The 18,385-nt window shown below is 30.9% G+C and overlaps 5 protein-coding genes across 5 annotated transcripts; 3 read left to right on the forward strand and 2 right to left on the reverse strand.

Moving 5' to 3' along the window:
- Nucleotides 1-1,576: 1,576 nt before the first annotated feature.
- LOC129915005 (larval cuticle protein A2B-like) lies at nucleotides 1,577-2,176 on the reverse strand. Its single transcript, XM_055994458.1, has 2 exons — nucleotides 2,159-2,176; nucleotides 1,577-2,095 (listed from the first exon to the last, which is right to left on the reverse strand). Exons 1-2 carry the CDS (start codon nucleotides 2,174-2,176, stop codon nucleotides 1,577-1,579), a joined length of 537 nt encoding a protein of 178 aa, XP_055850433.1.
- Nucleotides 2,177-3,972: 1,796 nt separating this feature from the next.
- Nucleotides 3,973-4,573, forward strand: LOC129915006 (larval cuticle protein A2B-like). Its single transcript, XM_055994459.1, has 2 exons — nucleotides 3,973-3,990; nucleotides 4,055-4,573. The coding sequence occupies exons 1-2, from the start codon at nucleotides 3,973-3,975 to the stop codon at nucleotides 4,571-4,573; spliced, it is 537 nt and encodes a 178-aa protein (XP_055850434.1).
- A 3,631-nt stretch (nucleotides 4,574-8,204) lies between these two features.
- Nucleotides 8,205-8,908, forward strand: LOC129915007 (larval cuticle protein A2B-like). The gene is made up of 2 exons (XM_055994460.1): nucleotides 8,205-8,222; nucleotides 8,294-8,908. The coding sequence occupies exons 1-2, from the start codon at nucleotides 8,211-8,213 to the stop codon at nucleotides 8,906-8,908; spliced, it is 627 nt and encodes a 208-aa protein (XP_055850435.1). The 5' UTR covers nucleotides 8,205-8,210.
- Nucleotides 8,909-12,893: 3,985 nt separating this feature from the next.
- On the reverse strand, nucleotides 12,894-13,610 carry LOC129915580 (larval cuticle protein A2B-like). The gene is made up of 3 exons (XM_055995187.1): nucleotides 13,599-13,610; nucleotides 13,109-13,507; nucleotides 12,894-13,054 (listed from the first exon to the last, which is right to left on the reverse strand). The coding sequence occupies exons 1-3, from the start codon at nucleotides 13,608-13,610 to the stop codon at nucleotides 12,908-12,910; spliced, it is 558 nt and encodes a 185-aa protein (XP_055851162.1). The 3' UTR covers nucleotides 12,894-12,907.
- Nucleotides 13,611-17,098: 3,488 nt separating this feature from the next.
- On the forward strand, nucleotides 17,099-17,719 carry LOC129915008 (larval cuticle protein A3A-like). The gene has a single exon (XM_055994462.1). The coding sequence runs from the start codon at nucleotides 17,099-17,101 to the stop codon at nucleotides 17,678-17,680; it is 582 nt and encodes a 193-aa protein (XP_055850437.1). The 3' UTR covers nucleotides 17,681-17,719.
- Nucleotides 17,720-18,385: the final 666 nt, after the last annotated feature.

Raw genomic sequence — 18,385 nt, forward strand, 5'->3', positions numbered from 1 at the left:
GTGGAAGGGGCGAATAAGGTCGACACTATTTTGTGTTTTTGAACTCGCCTAGATAATCAAATTTCTTCAGTTTTATGCACACTCAGAAGTGGGCGTGGCAGGAAGTGTGAAAATTTCGCTTAAGTTTGTTAAACTTGTTGTTATTACATTTAAAAACAATTTTTTTCCAAACTGAACTTATTTTTACAAATTTTATTTTTTTCCAACATCTCCATACAATCGACGCACTGTGCAGCGGTGCTATACCACACAGACTTGATTTTTTTCTCTTTGTTTTTTTTGACAATTATTACCTACTATTTAAAAAAAATTAATTATCCCTTTTCTATTTTTGTTAAAGTCTATGAAGTGTTAAGATTAAATAAATAATTTGTATTATACCTTAAAGTTTTTTTTTTAAATTTAATCCTGGCACCCATATTAAATTTGTTGTTATTAAGTAGATCTCATTGAAATCAGAGCTATTTTGTTTAAGAAGCCCAAGAATACACAAAAAAAGTCCCATTTCCAAAAAACCAAGAACAATGTAATGCTAAAAAATACATAAATATTCCCAGATGGCACTAGACTTCAAGCCGAATAGAAATACTAGTATTATAAAGGGCTTTTTTGCGAGAATATATTACCTAGTTTAAACAAAAGAGTTGAGCAGCAAATAGCATTTTTTTCTTAATTTTTCTAAACTGATTGTTGTTTTTCAAAACAAAAAAATCATTACAACCAATGATTTCGCCAGTGTGCCTCAACCTACCTGAAATTGGTATACGTACTGACCTATAAAACGTTACCATTAATTCTCCGATTCTTTCGTTTCATTAATATTCACAACAATACAGTGCCGAAAACGCATACAGAAAATTCGTATTCACATTTCTTCAATTAGGTTTAACTTATAGCAAAAAGTAAGAGCAAGCTAAATCTTTCTTTGTTTTAATTGAATTATTGGTTAAAGAAAATTACTATGCATATTGCATATTCATATTATTTCAAAGTTAAGTTTTTCTTCTTTCATATGAATCCAATTTTATGATGCAATTCCAAAAATATGTTACTCTTTTATGTTTTATGACGAACATTAAACCACTCTGGTTTACTTGCCAAACTGATGCATAGAGGAGGTGAGCTTGAACATAAAAGACACGAAATGTGAATCATACAAATAGGAGGTAAGGTAAGCGAGGTGTTTGATGGCTGTCTAATAAAAGTACTCCGAGGTAACATTGCCCATAATAGAGCAGTGACGACAATTGTAATTAAAAATGTACAAATAAATTGTTATAAAGTTCATTACCGTGGTTAATTAAATCGAATTTTGGGAAAACCTGACAATGACCTTAACAACTTCTTTGAATTGCATATTTTAATTGAGATTTTGTTTGGTATTTAAAAAAATGAAGTTTGAATGCACCTGACTTCAGTAAGTTAAAACAAATCTGTTAATAAAATACACAAATTTATGCTGAGAATAATAAAATATATTTTAAGTTTAGTTCTAATATCTTTTAAGATTAACAGTACTGATGGTTAAATATGAAATTATATACAAATGCAGTCGTTGTTTGTGGTTAAAAAATCACTAATAGAGCAGTGATGAGCTTTTGACATTAGAAACCAGTCCCAGTGATGGTGGTGATCTTATCAAACTGCTACTCGAATATGCCCCCGAATATGGTGAACCGAGAGATGGTATACCACCGAGAAGTGAAAGACCTGGTGATTTGATTAAAGTTGGTTGCTGAAGAATTGGTACGCTCTTTATCAAAGTTGGAGCTGGAGCAGCTAATATCTGTTTGGTTCCCGTTCGTGTGACAACAGCATTAAATCCATTCACACCATCTGAAGTGTATTGAACGACTCTTGTCAAACCATCAGCATCCAAGAGGGAATATGATCCTTTTACAACATCACCATCTCGTGATTCTATTTGGTTCTTGATATCACCAGTTTTAGGATCCTTTACTTCATAACTAAAAGTATACTGTGGCCTGAGATCAACTGTTTCAACTTGTTTGGTCAGCAATTGGGGTTGGTAAATGCTAGGTCCTTGCAAGACGACTGCATGTCCTGTTGCAATAAGACACAAAACGAAAACGAACTAAAAAACATATTATGTTAAAGTTTTGGTTAAGTGACATTTTTTTAAGGTGATATAACTTGCCTGATGGGAGTGAGCCATGTTAACTATTCTGATACAGAAAATTGTTTGATATCGATAGGACATTAGATTTTCTTTTTATACATTTTCAGTGTCCGTCAATTTGAATACAAATTAAATAAAACCAAGTGGATAAAGCTACCTACCGGTTCTTTGGTCAACTTCTCGTTCATCGAATAGAGCCTATTTTCGCGCTCTGACCAGATTTTCTCCAAATTTTCTTTCCAAACGCACCCAGTTTTTTGTCTCGGTGATAAGAGTTGCATTTGTTTGGCTAAGAGACAAACTCTCATATAAATGAGGCAAAAGTTTAAATTTAGTCGAAACGAAAAAAATACCAAGAGTAATGTTTCATTCTCGGCTTGGACCAATTTTATTTAACTGCAATACGATTCTCAATGATGCAACATTAAACTTGTTCCGTTTGATCTAATATTTTTAACTCTTTTGAAGTTGTTTGTATAAAGAGATTTGAATGCAATTATTATTTTGAAAGAGTGTCTGTATTTGTAAAGTGTACGCACTCAATTGGAGGTAAGAAGGGGGTTTGTTTTGATTTAGTTAAACCGTAACCGGCAAAATACAATGTATAGAACCATGCTGTGATTCTTTTGGGCGTTAAAACAAGAATATATCATTTTCTAATATCAATGATTATAATTAAAAAAAAAAATTTTTTAAAGTCATATTTGGTATAACAACGTCAAAATTCAAATCACAAAAATTTGCAATGCATCGGACGAACCAAAAAAGCAATAAAATCAAACTTTTACTTTTAAAAGCTGTGTTCTAAAACCACGAAAAGAATAGCTATTTATTGAAAGTAAAAAAATTATTCACGAGAAAAAAAAATTATTGCAAGCAAAAAAAAAAAAATAGAATTGAAAATAAAGTTTTTATTGCAAATTAAAATACTTTGCATACAAAAAATGAAACTAAAAAAATTTCTGCATTGAAAAAAAAATCAATGTTTTTTTTTGAATATTCGTCGAATTTTTTACAATTTTTGCAATTTTTCCATAAATTAGTCATTTCAACTATAATATTGAAGATAATAATAGTCAAAATTGGAAGAAATTCGACGAAAAAAAAAATGCATACATTTTGAACTGTTTTTCTTTTTTTCAATACAGAAATTTTTTTATTTGCAATGTAATAATATACATAACATAATACATTAACAATATAATAAATAATATATAAGTTGCACAAAATATTTGTTTTGCAAATTTTGTTTATTTGTAATAAATATATTTTTTTCAAACCTAGATAAAAGATGAACTTTTGTAAAATTGTTGTTTTGTTATAGGTACAAATTTTTATGGAAAAGGAATATTTACAAAATGAGTACCTAATGCAAAAAAAAATATTAAGTTTAATTTCACAGTCTATTGAGGGAAAATAGTTTTAATTTTATTGTCTAAACAACCCTTAAAAAAAAGGGCTTGTACTAATGTACTAATAGTGTTTTCGGATTACATCAGCCAAACATAGAATGACGACAAAAACAATAAAACGCATAACTTGTTTTGCGTAAATGACACTCTTTCGTATGAGATTTTCATGTTCCAAGTGCAACTCTTTTCACAGAGAATTAATACTGGGTGCGTTTGGATGAAAAAATTGGAGTAAATTTGGTCAGAGAACGAAAATATGCTCTATTCGATGAATGAAAAGGCGATCAAAGAACCGGTAGGTAGCATTATTTACTTAGTTTTATATAATTTGTATTTAAATCAATGGACACGAATTGTGTATAAAAAGAAAATCTAATATCCTATCGATATCAAACAATTTTTTGTATCAGAATAGTTAACATGGCTCACTTCCATCAGGTAAGTTAAAGCAGCTAAAAAATGTCCATACTGAACCAAAAATAAAACAAAATATGTTTTCCAGTTCGTTTTCGTTTTGGGTCTTATTGCAGTGGGACATGCAGTTGTCTTACAAGGACCCAGCATTTACCAACCCCAATTGCTGACCAAACAAGTTGAAACGGTTGATCTCAGACCACAATATACTTTTAGCTATGAAGTCAAGGATCCTAAAACTGGTGACATCAAGAATCAAATAGAATCTCGAGATGGTGATGTTGTGAAAGGATCATATTCCCTCCTGGATGCTGATGGTTTGACCAGAGTCGTTCAATACACTTCAGATGGTGTAAATGGGTTCAATGCTGTAGTTACAAGAACGGGAACCAAACAGATATTAGCTGCTCCAGCTCCAACTTTGATCAAGAGCATTCCAGTTCTTCAACAACCAACTTTAATCAAATCACCAGGTCTTTCTCTTCTCGGTGGCATTCCATCTCTCGGTTCACCATATGGGCAAGCATACTCGAGTAGCAGTTTGATAAGGTCACCACCATCGCTGGGTCTGGTTTCTAATGTCAAAAGCTCATCACTGCTCTATTAGAGATTTTTTTGCCATAAGCAACGACTGCATTTGTATATAACTTATTCATATTCATATTTAACCATCAGTACTGTTAATCTCAAAAGATATTAGAATTAAACTTAAAATATATCATATTATTCTCAGCATAAATTGTGTGTCCTTCTTTCAGACAAATATTGATTTTTCAAAAGGGTTTTATTATGTCTGTTTTATGATTGAAGATTTTTAATGAAAAAATACAATTTGTGCGTACCTACTACCAACAAGTTCAAAGGCTAGAGTAAAAGAGCTACATCTCCGCAGCTTGGTAGCAACACGCACAGTGTTTGTTGTTGTTCATTTAAGAGCTTCAAATTTTGTTTAAGTTGTACCAGCTTTATTCAATCAACAATTTTGTTGAATTCAACTGAATCATATTTAAAATGTGCATTTCAAAGAAGTACATAGTTCAATGTCCGGTTTATCTAAAGTAATTTTAATTAAACACGGTAATGTACATTAACCGTAATTAACTGTACTTAAGTGCGACTGTCGTCACCACCCTTAAGGGCAATTTTACCTTGAAGGACTATTAATACACAACCATCAACCATCTTGCTTACCTTACCTCCTATTTCCATGATTCAAATTTCATATCTTTTACGTACAAGAGCTCACCTTTTGGATACATTAATATGGTAGGTAGATTAATGTGTTTTAATGTGGTTTAATGTTCATCATAAGCTTAGAAGAAATGTTTGGAACTTTATAGTTAAACCTGCGTTAGATATGCGAAGAAAATATTTTTATGGTAGACTTTTGGTAAATGTGCAGTCGATTTTATCAACTTTTGGGCCATAAAGAAGAATTCATTGTAACTTAGCATATTTAATTTTATATTGGAACACAATTTTGGCGGACAAGGTTGTTAAATTTTGCACACTAAGTTTTAAGCTTCTACTGTTTATATTAACGAAAAACTAGACTATTTGTGTAAATGGCGGCAGATCAAATTCTGATAGGTTCAGGTTAAGTGTCAAATTTCCTCAATTGGGCCACCTAAAACCGACTTCTTGAATATCACACAGTTTTTTTGAAAAAAAAAATCAATTGTGTGAAAAACTTTTTTTATGAAAATTTTATTTTTTAATTAAATGAAAAGTTATTGAAAAAATTGTATTCGGAATTTAAGAAAATCAAAAATGTATGTATATTAGGGTGAGTCAAAAATCGAAATTAATTTTTTTTTTTATTTTGTACTCCAAAGAATCGATTTCTCGACACTTCTAGAATATACACACCAAATATGAGCTCTTTGTATTAATGGGAAGGTCCTCCGTTTCACAATTTTCTATTTTTACATCAAGCTTCTAATAAAAAAAATTATTTTTTTTTATTAATTGACTTTCTAGAAAATTTTTTTACATATTCTTGTAGGAAATTGAACGCCCTACAAAAAAGGCCTTTACTGTTTTCGTTTATCTAACCGTTTAATAGATATTTGAGGTCCAAAAATCCAGAGAATCTTTACAAATTCGTTTTTTGTTCTTAATTTTGTAACAAATTGAAAAATAGAATACCTAATCAAACATATTCTTGTAGGAAACAAATTGCTCCATAAAAAAAGTTTCACTAACTTTTTTCAACTAACCATTCTAAAGATATTCGAGGTCAAAATTTAAAAATATTATAAAAACATTTTTTACTTTACAAAAATTTCCAATTCAATGAAAATTCATTATTCAAATTAGCAATATGTATTCTTTTAGGGGGTTAAAAGTTCTACAAAAATTCCTTGGCATCAAATTGCTTTAAGCGTTTAGAAATTTGCTAAAAAGTCAATTAATAAAAATGATTTTTTTTTTTCGTATAAGCTTGATGTAAAAATGGAAAATTGCGAAGCGGAGGACCTTGCTATTAATAAAAAGAGTTCATATTTGGTGTGTATATTCAAGAGGTGTCTAGCAATCGATTTTTCGGAGTACAAAATAAAAAAAAAAAAAAAACAATTTCGATTTTTTGACCCACCCTAATGTAAATTTTTGACAACAAACACATTTTTTAATAGTTTACAAAAATCTGTATCTACTCAAAAACCAAAGCTATTCATGGAAAAAAAGGGCACCTTAAAATAAGATGATGTCCACCTTAAATCCCACCACAAAATAATACGACGTCAGCTATAAATAAGTGCAATCATCTTAAAAAACCAACGAAAAATTAAAATGTAAAAATTATAGTCAGACTTCAGCTTTAGTTGCAGCTTATCATACTTTTTCCTTACAAGAATATATGCTAAAGGTAAGGCACGGTCCTAGTTGATGGTGCGATTCCCAGAGGCTGAGAGATTATTTTTTTTACAATGTTTCCACATTAAAACAAAATGATTTCCAGCTTAAATAAAGTGGATTTCTTTTGAATCTGCGCATTCAAGAAATTAAGATGATTTATCCGTTTAATTTAAGACGGAAGTCATTTTGGAAAAAAAAACATACAGAAATTCGCTTAAATTTTTGTGGCATCCGTTTGTCTTTAAGTGATATTTTTTCTCCATGCACTAAAAATTCTGTTTGAATTGTTGTAGATCATGTGATGAAACAAAGCTTAAATGGTTTTTTAAATTTTTTTTCGTTGTCTCGCTACAGGTTTGGTAACATAAACTTTTTTTATTTTATATTTTATTTCCCTTTCTTCTGACAATTTTATCGAAAGACAGCGGTTGTCAACCGATCTTAATTGCAATCTTCCAAATCAAAAAAAGGTAACATTCCTGTTACAAACATTGTTTCCAAAACCTAAATAGTGGATTTCACCTTTATAACAATTGCATAAGAAATATTGGAAACAATCAAATTATCAATTACTATTTCGGTTTTTGAAGAATGACAATTCTGAGTTAATTTAAGCAACTTAATAAAGTCATAAGATGCTTCATAAATTTCGGAGATCTTGATTCAATTCATAACTTCTTACAAATTATTATTTGTGTATTATATTATGCTATTTCTATCTTCAAACAAAGTTTTTGTCGAATGAAATAAATAAATAAAATAAAATAAAATAGATTAAATATTTAAATGGTTATTTTATTATAACTCAGTCTTTCAATACAACTTAATTTTAAAATTATGGCAACGCGTTTCGGAATTAACATTCCATCTTCGGGCTTCCAAACTCATTGAAATCAGTTTGGAAGCCCGAAGATGGAATGTTAATTCCGAAACGCGTTGCCATAATTTTAAAATTAAGTTGTATTGAAAGACTGAGTTATAATAAAATAACCATTTAAATATTTAATCTATTTTATTTTATTTATTTATTTCATTCGATTAATAACACAACTGGAGACGAAAATCCAACATCATGTAAAGTTTTTGTCTGCAATCATATCCGTTTAACAACAGAACTGTAACAATAAGTTCATTGATTCCACCTTTAGGACAAATATGATCGGATTAATTGATCTAATTTCAATGTCTGATTAAAAGTAGGTACAATTATGGCACCAGACAACAATCAGCCACAAAAAATGACAACAAAAAGAAACACAAAAAAGTAAGAGTTTACTCTCAAGACCGCACACCAAATTCGGTATAAATAGGCTGCGTAGTATATCACTTATGTATTCAGTGTTCAACGTTGACTCACAACAGAAGTAAACTCAATTTCATACAAAATGGCTTTCAAGGTGAGGATACCTTCAACGAATTTCCTTCAAGACAATTGAATTAACCAATTTTGTTTCTCCTTCATTTATAGTTCGTAGCTCTCCTTGCTTTAGTGGCTGTTGCCAATGCCGGATACGTCCAACATGCCCCATTGGCATATGCTGCCTCCCCAGCAGCAGTTGTACACCACTCTGCTCCTGTCCTCGCCAAGGCCGTCGAAGAATACGATCCTCATCCACAATACAAATTCGCCTACGATGTTCAAGACTCTCTCTCAGGAGACTCCAAGAGCCAAAGCGAAACCCGTGATGGAGATGTTGTCCAAGGAGAATACTCTCTGATCGATGCCGATGGATACAAGAGGACCGTTCACTACACCGCCGATCCCGTTAACGGATTCAGCGCTGTTGTCGACCGTCAACCACTTGCACATGTTGTCAAGACTGTTGCTGCCGCCCCAGTTGTTAAGGCTGCTTACGCTGCCCCAGCTATTGTCAAGTCAGCATCATTGGCTTATGCTCCCGCACCAGTCGCTTACTCCGCACCAACACTCGTCAAATCCGCTCCATTGGCTTACGCTTCTGCCCCAGTAGCTTACTCTGCACCAGCTCACTACGCTTCTGCCCCAGTAGCCTACTCCGCACCATCTCACTACGCTTACTCTGGTCCAGTTGTAGCTAAAGCAGCTTATGCCTACGCCCACTAGGAGAGCAAACTCTATCCACCGACTGATGCCACATTGACGTTCTTTTGTTAGCAAATCTGTAAATAAATTATTAAAAAAAAAAAACTCACTTAATCTTTTATTTTTATTGATCAAAACCAAGATATTGCAAACTTTAAAAAGTGACATAATACACTGAACAAGTGTCCAAGTGAGCAATGAACTTAATCGATTGCGTTACCAAAAAGTTAATTCACAATGGATTTATGTTAACTCTAAATTGTTAAACTTTACTTTCGATTTTATTTAGATCCGCAATTATACTTGACTTTTTTGGCACAAGTCAACAACACACAATGCCACACCTTCAATTTATCTTAAATCTTTTTAATCAATTCATCAGATATGGACACATGTTGCTTTTATTTTTGGGTTAAACTAATACAATACCGCCAGAAGTTCCTTTTGACACTTACTTGGCAACGTTTTTGAATACTTGAGGGCATTTTGAGTTATGATCGCAATCAATCTAATTCAACAGAAAACCACAGGTATTTATAAAATTTGGTGACAGATTAATTTCAAACGTGGGGGAGGTTAGGTATTGTATTTTGTTTGGTAAAAACTACTTTTTGATGTTGAACAAGAATGCGGAACACGAAAAGTGTTACTGAACCTTTGTCTAATAAAATCTATCTATTTGAATAGATAGCTAATTTTAGGAGAACATAAAATAAGTTGTGTAGGTAGTATAAGGATTGCCATTTTTACAATTGTGCAATTTTTCGTTTTGATTAGTGAAATAGAGGGAAAATTATAACGGTATTGTTTGTCATAACGTAACAGTTAAATATTTAAGAAATAAAAAAAAAAAAAAAATAATAACCCATGCGATGAAAAAAATATTTGCTAAAATTTTCGATTTTTAACAATTGGTCTTGCCACTTTTAGATCCCTTAATAATTTATTTTACTTAATTTAGGAGTTTCATAACAAATACGTGGAATACGTAATGAGTTCCATACAAAACCTTGAGTATGGTTCAAAGCTAAATTGAAAAACACTGCTTATATTTTCTGTAGCTGCCTGAATATTCTGTTATCCAACACAAATTCTTAGGAGATGTGTCTCTAGTAAGAATATTTAAAAGATTGAGTTTTAAGTCTTTTGTCGCTCAAGGCCTTAGCGTTTAAAAACTTCAGCTCTGTATTGTCAGTATGACTCAGGATCACATGATTCCTTAGTCAGTTCAAATAGTATAGTTCTTACATCCCATTAGCGCTAAACGAAAGAGCTGAACACCGAACTCTAAATTTTATTAAAACTGAATAGTGGAAGTAGGGATGAGAGAAGAATTGTTAAACCCATAAACAAATTTAAATTAAGTTGAATCATTATTTAATCGCGTAGTTATCAAAATATACATGGGTCAAAATCATTGAGGTGGAAAATTTGATGTCCAGGCATTTTTTTAAATCAAAGTAACATTTATTTAAAACTTTTTTCTCATTTACCAATTAAAATAGTAGGCACGCATCTAGGAATATATTTTTTTGTGTTAGAAAATTTTACATTTCAATTTTATTGAATCTAATATACCCAAAAAAAGCGTTCCCGGACATGTCCATAGCTCAAAAACTCAAAATCAAATGGCTTAAAATCACTTAAAAGTTAATTATTTTTCAGTATTTCTTTTCTTAATACTACACAATACTCTTTATAAATTGGTACACCTCTTACAAAAAAATTAAGATTTGTTATTTTTTATATATTAATAAAAGTTTTCCCAAGAAACATGACGCATAATACCAACATTTCTTAAAGTATCAATATTTGAATCATCTAACGTACAAATGAGCATTTTTTAAAGATGATTTCATATAGATTTATCAATTACACACCTATTTTTATGAATACATATATAAAATGTATGTATATATGTATGTTAGTAGCGTACATCAATTAACCATCATTCCGGGAACGCTTGTTTTGGGGATTAGTTAGATTGAAATTTTAATTTTTTGGTAATATTATGATCAAAAATCGAGGCCACTGCAATATAATTTCAAAAATATTTAGTTTAACTTTGTGACATAAAAAATAAAAATAAATTAATGTCAAAACGTCATTTCCGGGAACGCTCTTAGAATCTGAATAATTTTGCATTTTTTGGGTATTTTTACTCAGTATTCTATCCAAGTATGGCTGTAATATACGCTTTTATCGAAAAAGTTACAAGAAAACAAAAATAAAATTACTTATGTCCTAAGTGTTTCGGACGTGCATAAAAGCATTTTTTTGTAGAAATCGGTCTCTGTCCCAAGAAATAAAGTTATATTTGATTAATTTAGGGCCTACTTCCTTAATATAATAGCATATCATTCACATTGATACTATTTCTAGACCCCTAAAGTCCTTTTGAAGAGATTACCACCATTTCGAGGAACGTTTTTCTAGTACTAATTTTTGGGGTTTTGCGGTAAATTAAAAAATATACATTTTTGGGCTGTGCCCGTTCATGAACCGACAAATTATGGCTAAAGCGAACATTTGAGCATGAAATTTTTATCATAAAACAAAAATGATTTTTTAAGAATTCGGTCATCGAAACTTCCCACCTCCATGATTTTGACCCATAAGAACATTGGGAAGTGATTTAAAGTCAATCAAAAATCGAATGGAATTCGAAGACTGGGTTGAACGAGTTTACTCACAATTGTAATTCACAATTTTTCAAAAAAAAAGACTACGCATATAATGCGCTATGTTTTTTTTCTTCTAACAATTGATAGAAGTTATTTTATATCATTTCAAATACACAACTCAAGTAACTCAAATTTAAAATGGTAGGCACATGAAGTGTGTACATGTACATTGTACAATGTACATAATGTGTATAACTTAGAGTTCGTCTTAGACGGCTATATACAATTATTCCCACTTTAAATAATATCTTCTAAAAACAAAAAAAATTCTTATCTAATAAATGAATCTGTTTAAACCCTGTTAAAATTAAAGTGAACTTCATTTCATTTTAATTGGAATTTTCTGAAAAAAAAAAGAATAGACTAAAAATGAAAAGACATCTTATCAATTTTATGTAGGTACCTACATAATAATTGATATTAAAAGCTTTTCTTTAATAAGTGAAAATTAAAAATGTAAAAATGTTTAAGTTTTGAAACATTTAATCTTCAGCAGGAAACATACAAAAAATTCTTAGATTTGCAATGTAATATTAAATTTTTGGACATTTTATTTTTACAGGATCCCTCCTGAAAGCAATTTTGGTAACTTCAAACAGAAAACATTTTGTACTAATGGGCCTTACACTTCTTTTAAAATTGAAATTCTTTACATTAAATTAAAATGTCTTAACATAAAATTAAAAAGATTTTCTATTTAAATTAAATCAATTCCGTTAAAGAAAATAAATTTGTCAGTGTAAAAACAAGAAACTTCAAAATTTTTACACAAATTTTTTAAGCTAGATTTACTTTTACTGTTAAAATTGTTTTCTTGCGAATTTTGATTTTCATCCAACATTTTATACTCAAATGTAAAAGAAGCAATATATCAAATGTTTCCAAGGATAAATCGCGAAATTCAATGCAGTATTTTAAAAGTAAAGAAATTCATAAACTATATCAGTTAAACCTTTAAACAACATGTGCCCATATCTGATGAATCAATAATTTGAAAAGATTTTATTTGAGATAAATAAAAAGGTGTGGCATTGTGCGGCACACTTGCACCAAAATTAAAAGTAATTGCCTTATGGATTTTAATAAGATCGAAAGTACTCTAACCCTCAATACCAGATTATAGTGTGTCATTTTTGACTAATCTCTTTTAGCAACGCAATCAATTACGTTTATTGCTTGCTTGGACACTTGCTAAGTATTATTGTGTCACTATTAATTTTTGCAATACCTCAATAAAATGAAAGAATGAATAATTTTTTTGTTAATAATTTATTTACAGATTTGCTAACAAAAGAACGTCAATGTGGCATCAGTCGGGTGGATAGAGTTTGCTCTCCTAGTGGGCGTAGGCATAAGCTGCTTTAGCTACAACTGGACCAGAATAAGCGTAGTGAGATGGTGCGGAGTAAGCTACTGGGGCAGAAGCGTAGTGAGCTGGTGCAGAGTAAGCTACTGGAGCAGAAGCGTAAGCCAAAGGAGCTGACTTGACAATAGCTGGGGCAGCGTAAGCAGCCTTTACAACTGGAGCGGCAGCAACGGTCTTGACAACATGTCCAAGTGGCTGACGGTCGACAACAGCGTTGAATCCGTTAACGGGATCGGCGGTGTAGTGAACGGTCCTCTTGTATCCATCAGCATCGATCAGGGAGTATTCTCCTTGGACAACATCTCCATCACGGGTTTCGCTTTGGCTCTTGGAGTCTCCTGAGAGAGAGTCTTGAACATCGTAGGCAAATTTGTACTGTGGATGAGGATCGTATTCATCGACGGCCTTGGCGAGGACAGGTTGGGCATGAGCGACAGCAACTGGTGCGGCAGCATAAGCAACTGGAGCAGAATGGTGTACAACTGCTGCTGGAGCGGCAGAATATGCTACTGGGGCATGTTGGACGTATCCGGCATTGGCAACAGCCACTAAAGCAAGGAGAGCTACGAACTAAATGAGAAGAAGAAAATAAAATTAGTCAATAAAGTTGTCTTGCCTTAAAATTCGTTACAATTTAAAATTTCTTTGAAGGTATCCTCACCTTGAAAGCCATTTTATATGAAATTGAGTTTACTTCTGTTGTGAGTCAACGATGAACACTGAATACTTGATTGCCATACATTGCGGGCTATTTATACCGAATTTGGTGTGTGGTTGATATGGTACTCGAGGGTACTCTTACTTTTGTTTCTTTTTGTTGTCATTTTTTTATTTTTTTTTTTTTTTCAAGTTTTTTGGCAGTTTTTTTTTTGTCTTGGTTTTTAATATGTACTTTGTCGTTACTTTATATTTTTTTAATCAGACATTGAAAATAGATCAATTAATCCCATTTGATGTCCTGAAGATAAAACGTTTATAGATTTACTGTTAAAAAATTTATTAAGCCGATATGCAATATTTTAAGACTTTAAGGCCCGATTTTTCAATCTTCTAATAAACAGTCAATTAACTGTCTATCTCACTGTTGAAAAATTGATTTTTTCTCTATCTAAGGAATAAGTACTAGGTAACTGACTGTTTATCTGACTATTGAAAAATTGGCTCTAAAAGATATAAACACACATTATTTGAATATATTGCGCGAATTTCATATTGACTTTTTATTTTGAATACCTTATTTGTAACGAATAGACATTTTTAAAGCTTCATCAAACATTGAACGTACTGTGTTCATACATATATCACATTCCTTTAAATTCGAATAACTCGAATGTTTTATTCACCCATTTCTATTTTTCTTACTTTTTTATTATTATTAATTACCTACATAAGTCTAAAGGTACAAAAATGCAGGATTCGTAAAAAAATAGAACTCGAGATTAAAATCAGGCATTATATTACAATGATGGAGAGTGCTAAAAAGTGGGTCTCGTAATTCTGACTGTCTACTTCTTAATCTACAATCCAAATCATTGATGCCAAATTGAGATAAATATTCATTCAAAATCGGTAAAATTTGTACGTTATTTTCAAGTTCAAAAGAGAAATTAAAAAACGTATTACAAATTAATTATATTGCGTTATTATGTGAAGGGATTTGCAACATATCAACAAAAGTTAACATTAAAAAAAATAAAATTCAACACTAGACCAATGTGCGTAATACGTTACTGTCGTTTTTTCATCCCATTTTAAAAATCAAAACTTCATTAAAGTAAATCAATTTTATTGCCTTTAATCCCTTACAGCTAGAATCTATGGACAGCGAGCACCCTAGACATAGTAAGAAAAATTCACAGGTAAGTTTTCAGGTGTTATCAATGAAAAAGATGAAAAGTCGATCAATTCAGGGTTAATGCAAAACTGTATCACTTTATTGTATCCTTATTTAAGTCTGAATGTTAATGTTTCATAAATTAATTTATCAACAAGTCCAGCCACGTAAAAACAGAAAATGAAGATGTTTTTTATAAAAAAGTAGTTTTGGTTTTTTTGTTAATTTCTCGAAAATGACAAGATATTTTTGAATTCGGTTTTCTGTTCTTGCTTAAAAACAAATAAGAGCATCGAATTTTAAAAATTTAATTAATATGTACTTCATTACATAAAATTTTGAAGAAAAATAGTTTTAAATTTATTTTTCCAATTTTTTTTTCAAAATTTTGATTTTAAAAATAAATTTTTCAAAAACTGTGCCATAAAATGGCTTTGTTTAAAATTTTTGTAAAAGACTAGGGTTTTGGCTTTATAGCAAGTTATTCTAGGTTTAACCGTTAATTTTTAATAATTTTGTTTTCCAAATTAAGTAAATTTGTTTTTAAATTACCCCTCCCCGCTAAACCCCTCCCATTCGATTTTTTTCTTGTATCGACCCAACCACATGCTCTAGCTTTTTGGCCCATTGCTCCTGAATCACCCTGTATAATTGAAAAAATCGAACGTAATTTCTGACCCTGGAAATTGCAGTAATTGAAAGAAAGAATCTAAAAATAAGGAAAAATAAAGTAGATCTTCTTCTACAACACTTTTGGACACACCAAAGCTAAATTTATTAAGACTTAAACTCCACAGAATTTTTTACTTTTTCAGCCCTATTATTAAGATCCATATAAAAACATGTAAGTAAAAAGTACATGCCTTAATCAGCTCTAAAAGTTAATGAACAACAAACACTTTAGTAAATAATAACACTACATGTTTCGATTCAACATGTGTAGTTAACACTCATAATGATAAAGTTTGTCTAACACTGACGGAACTAAGATTTTCCTTTTTATACAAAAGTTTTCTCAAAGTGAAGAAAATAAAAAGTTATCAAATTGGTATTTAAAATCTCTTCTAGCTACCAAAAGAGTAAAATATTTGTAAATTAAAATTACAACATATTGGTAACAAAATTCCTTTTGCTCTTTGTTTTCAATCTATTGAAATTAACTCGACTTCTTGGTAAATGAATTCAGTTTGGAAGAGATTAATTTTTCATTGATCGAAAGAGTTCAAATTCAAATTTAAAAGTATGTTTGAATAGATATAGACTGTAGATGTAGGTGTAGGAATTGTTTTATTTGATGGTTGATGCTTAAATCAGAATAAACTGATTAATTTTGACTAATATGGAAATTCTTTATCTTTAAAGATAGAGAGTGACAATTTCGAACATGGACCACATTTATTGATTAAGTGTAATGTATTTTACTAATAAACAATGTTTCAGTACAATAACCTTGATGTTTTTCAAACCTTCAACGCTAAGAATAAAATTTAATGATCTGTATAAATTGTGATCACTTTTTTAAAAACAGTGATTTTTTTCTGAAAATTCACAAATTTTTAGGACGTATTTGCTATTAAATATAAAATAGCCAATGTATGCCCATAAATCTTACAGCCGCATAAGAAAAATAATTTTTTTACATGTTTTTTTATTTTTTCATAGAATATTATTTAAACAAAAATTTTAGTAAGACATTTTGAAGTCAGTTTTTGACAAAGTATGGTTTGCTTAAAACATAGTGGGAAGCCATTTGAACTTACATTCTTTTACCAAAAAGTATACAAATAAATGCAAAAAAAAAGATAGAGATTCTATCAAAAAGTGGACACACCATAAGAAAATATATAAAAATTAGTAAAAACTTACAATTTATCCCTTAAGGAAAAACTAAATACATTTATGCTAACCATAAAAACTCATCAATGATCCCAAAATGATATTGAATTACATCAGCCAAATCCGACAATAACAAGAGTAGGTAAAAAAGTGCAACATAATGTCATTCAATTAAAAATGATATTTTGCTTACTTACTCTTTATGAAAATGCATACAACAATCTCTTTAATTGTAACACGAGGTAAATAAGGCTAGTCTAGTTCTCTTAGTGTCTCTGAGTCTGAGCTCAGGGGGTAGTCTAGTTTGAAAATGAAAATTTGCTCTTTGAGTTTAAAAGCACCTGAACTAAAGAAACCTGTATATACGCACAGTTTTTCATTACTAAAGTTTATTTGAATTTGCATTCACATCACTGAACACCAAATGTGTATAAAAGGAAAATTTGCATCCTATTGAATATCAAACAGTTTTCTGTATCAGAATAGTTAACATGGCTCATTTCCACCACTTTGCTTTTCTATTCGGTTTTATTGCTGCCGCACATGCAGTGGGAGTAGTTTTGCAAGGACCAAGCATCTACCAACCCCAATTACTGACCAAACAAGTTGAAACCGTTGATCTCAGGCCACAATATACATTCAGCTACGACGTTAAGGATCCCTCAACTGGTGACATCAAGAACCAAATAGAATCACGAGATGGTGATGTTGTGAAAGGATCGTATTCTCTCCTGGATGCCGATGGCTTGACAAGAACTGTCCAATACGCTTCAGATGGTGTTAATGGATTCAATGCTGTAGTCACTCGTACAGGAACCAAACAAATCTTAGCTGATCCAGCTCCAACTCTGATCAAGAGTATTCCAATTCTTCAACAACCAACTTTGATCAAATCAATTCCAAGCATCATCCAAGGCCCATCTCTTATTAAATCACCAGGTCTTTCTCTTCTCGGTGGCATCCAATCTCTCGGCTCGCCATATGGGCAAGCATATTCGAGCAGTAATTTGATAAGATCACCACCATCACTCGGCCTGGTTTCGAATCTTAAAAGCTCACAACTGATTTATTAGTCAAAAGATGAAATGTCTTTTAGCATAGTTTTATTTTGTTTCCAGTTTTTAGTGTAAGGATAGTTTTTGTAAATAAAACATATTTTAGTCTCTGCATAAATTCAATCTTTTTATTTGGGAAATTATTCATGGGCATTTTGGTTGTAGTCAAAGCTCAAGTAAACTCGAACACCATGCATCACGTTAAAATGGTTCAAAGACAAATTAAATTTTCTACCGAAATTAATTTATTAAAAAAATTTTAAAATTAGTTTTGATCCAAATTCTAACCTCTTTAATTTAATGACAATAATTTAAGAAATTAAATTTTTAATGAATCACTATCAATTTCGTTTCTTATTCCGGTGCTTCAAAACGTTGTGCTTACAAAATAGAGAAGGAGTAAATAGAAAAGTCTTTTAACACTTTTTCCTAATTTTTAACTTTTTTGGATTAGACAAAAATGCGAAAAAAGTTAATAATCGTTAAATTTTGGACTTTTAGAATACCGTAAAACGATACTTTATTGCGTTTTTTTTTTTGTTTTCTTAAAGCAAGTGCCAAAACTGATTTAAATCTTAATTTAATAAAATTTACGGAGTTATGAATACCAGAGTTATGCGCGGCAGAGTTATGCGTGCAAACTTATGAAAAACCGAACTTATGAAAAACCGAACTTATGAAAGACCAAAGCTATGAACAACAAAGCTATAAATCGTGGTTGTT

This window comes from Episyrphus balteatus, chromosome 3 (genome assembly GCF_945859705.1).
Source record: "Episyrphus balteatus chromosome 3, idEpiBalt1.1, whole genome shotgun sequence".
In the NCBI taxonomy this organism is placed as follows: domain Eukaryota; kingdom Metazoa; phylum Arthropoda; class Insecta; order Diptera; family Syrphidae; genus Episyrphus; species Episyrphus balteatus.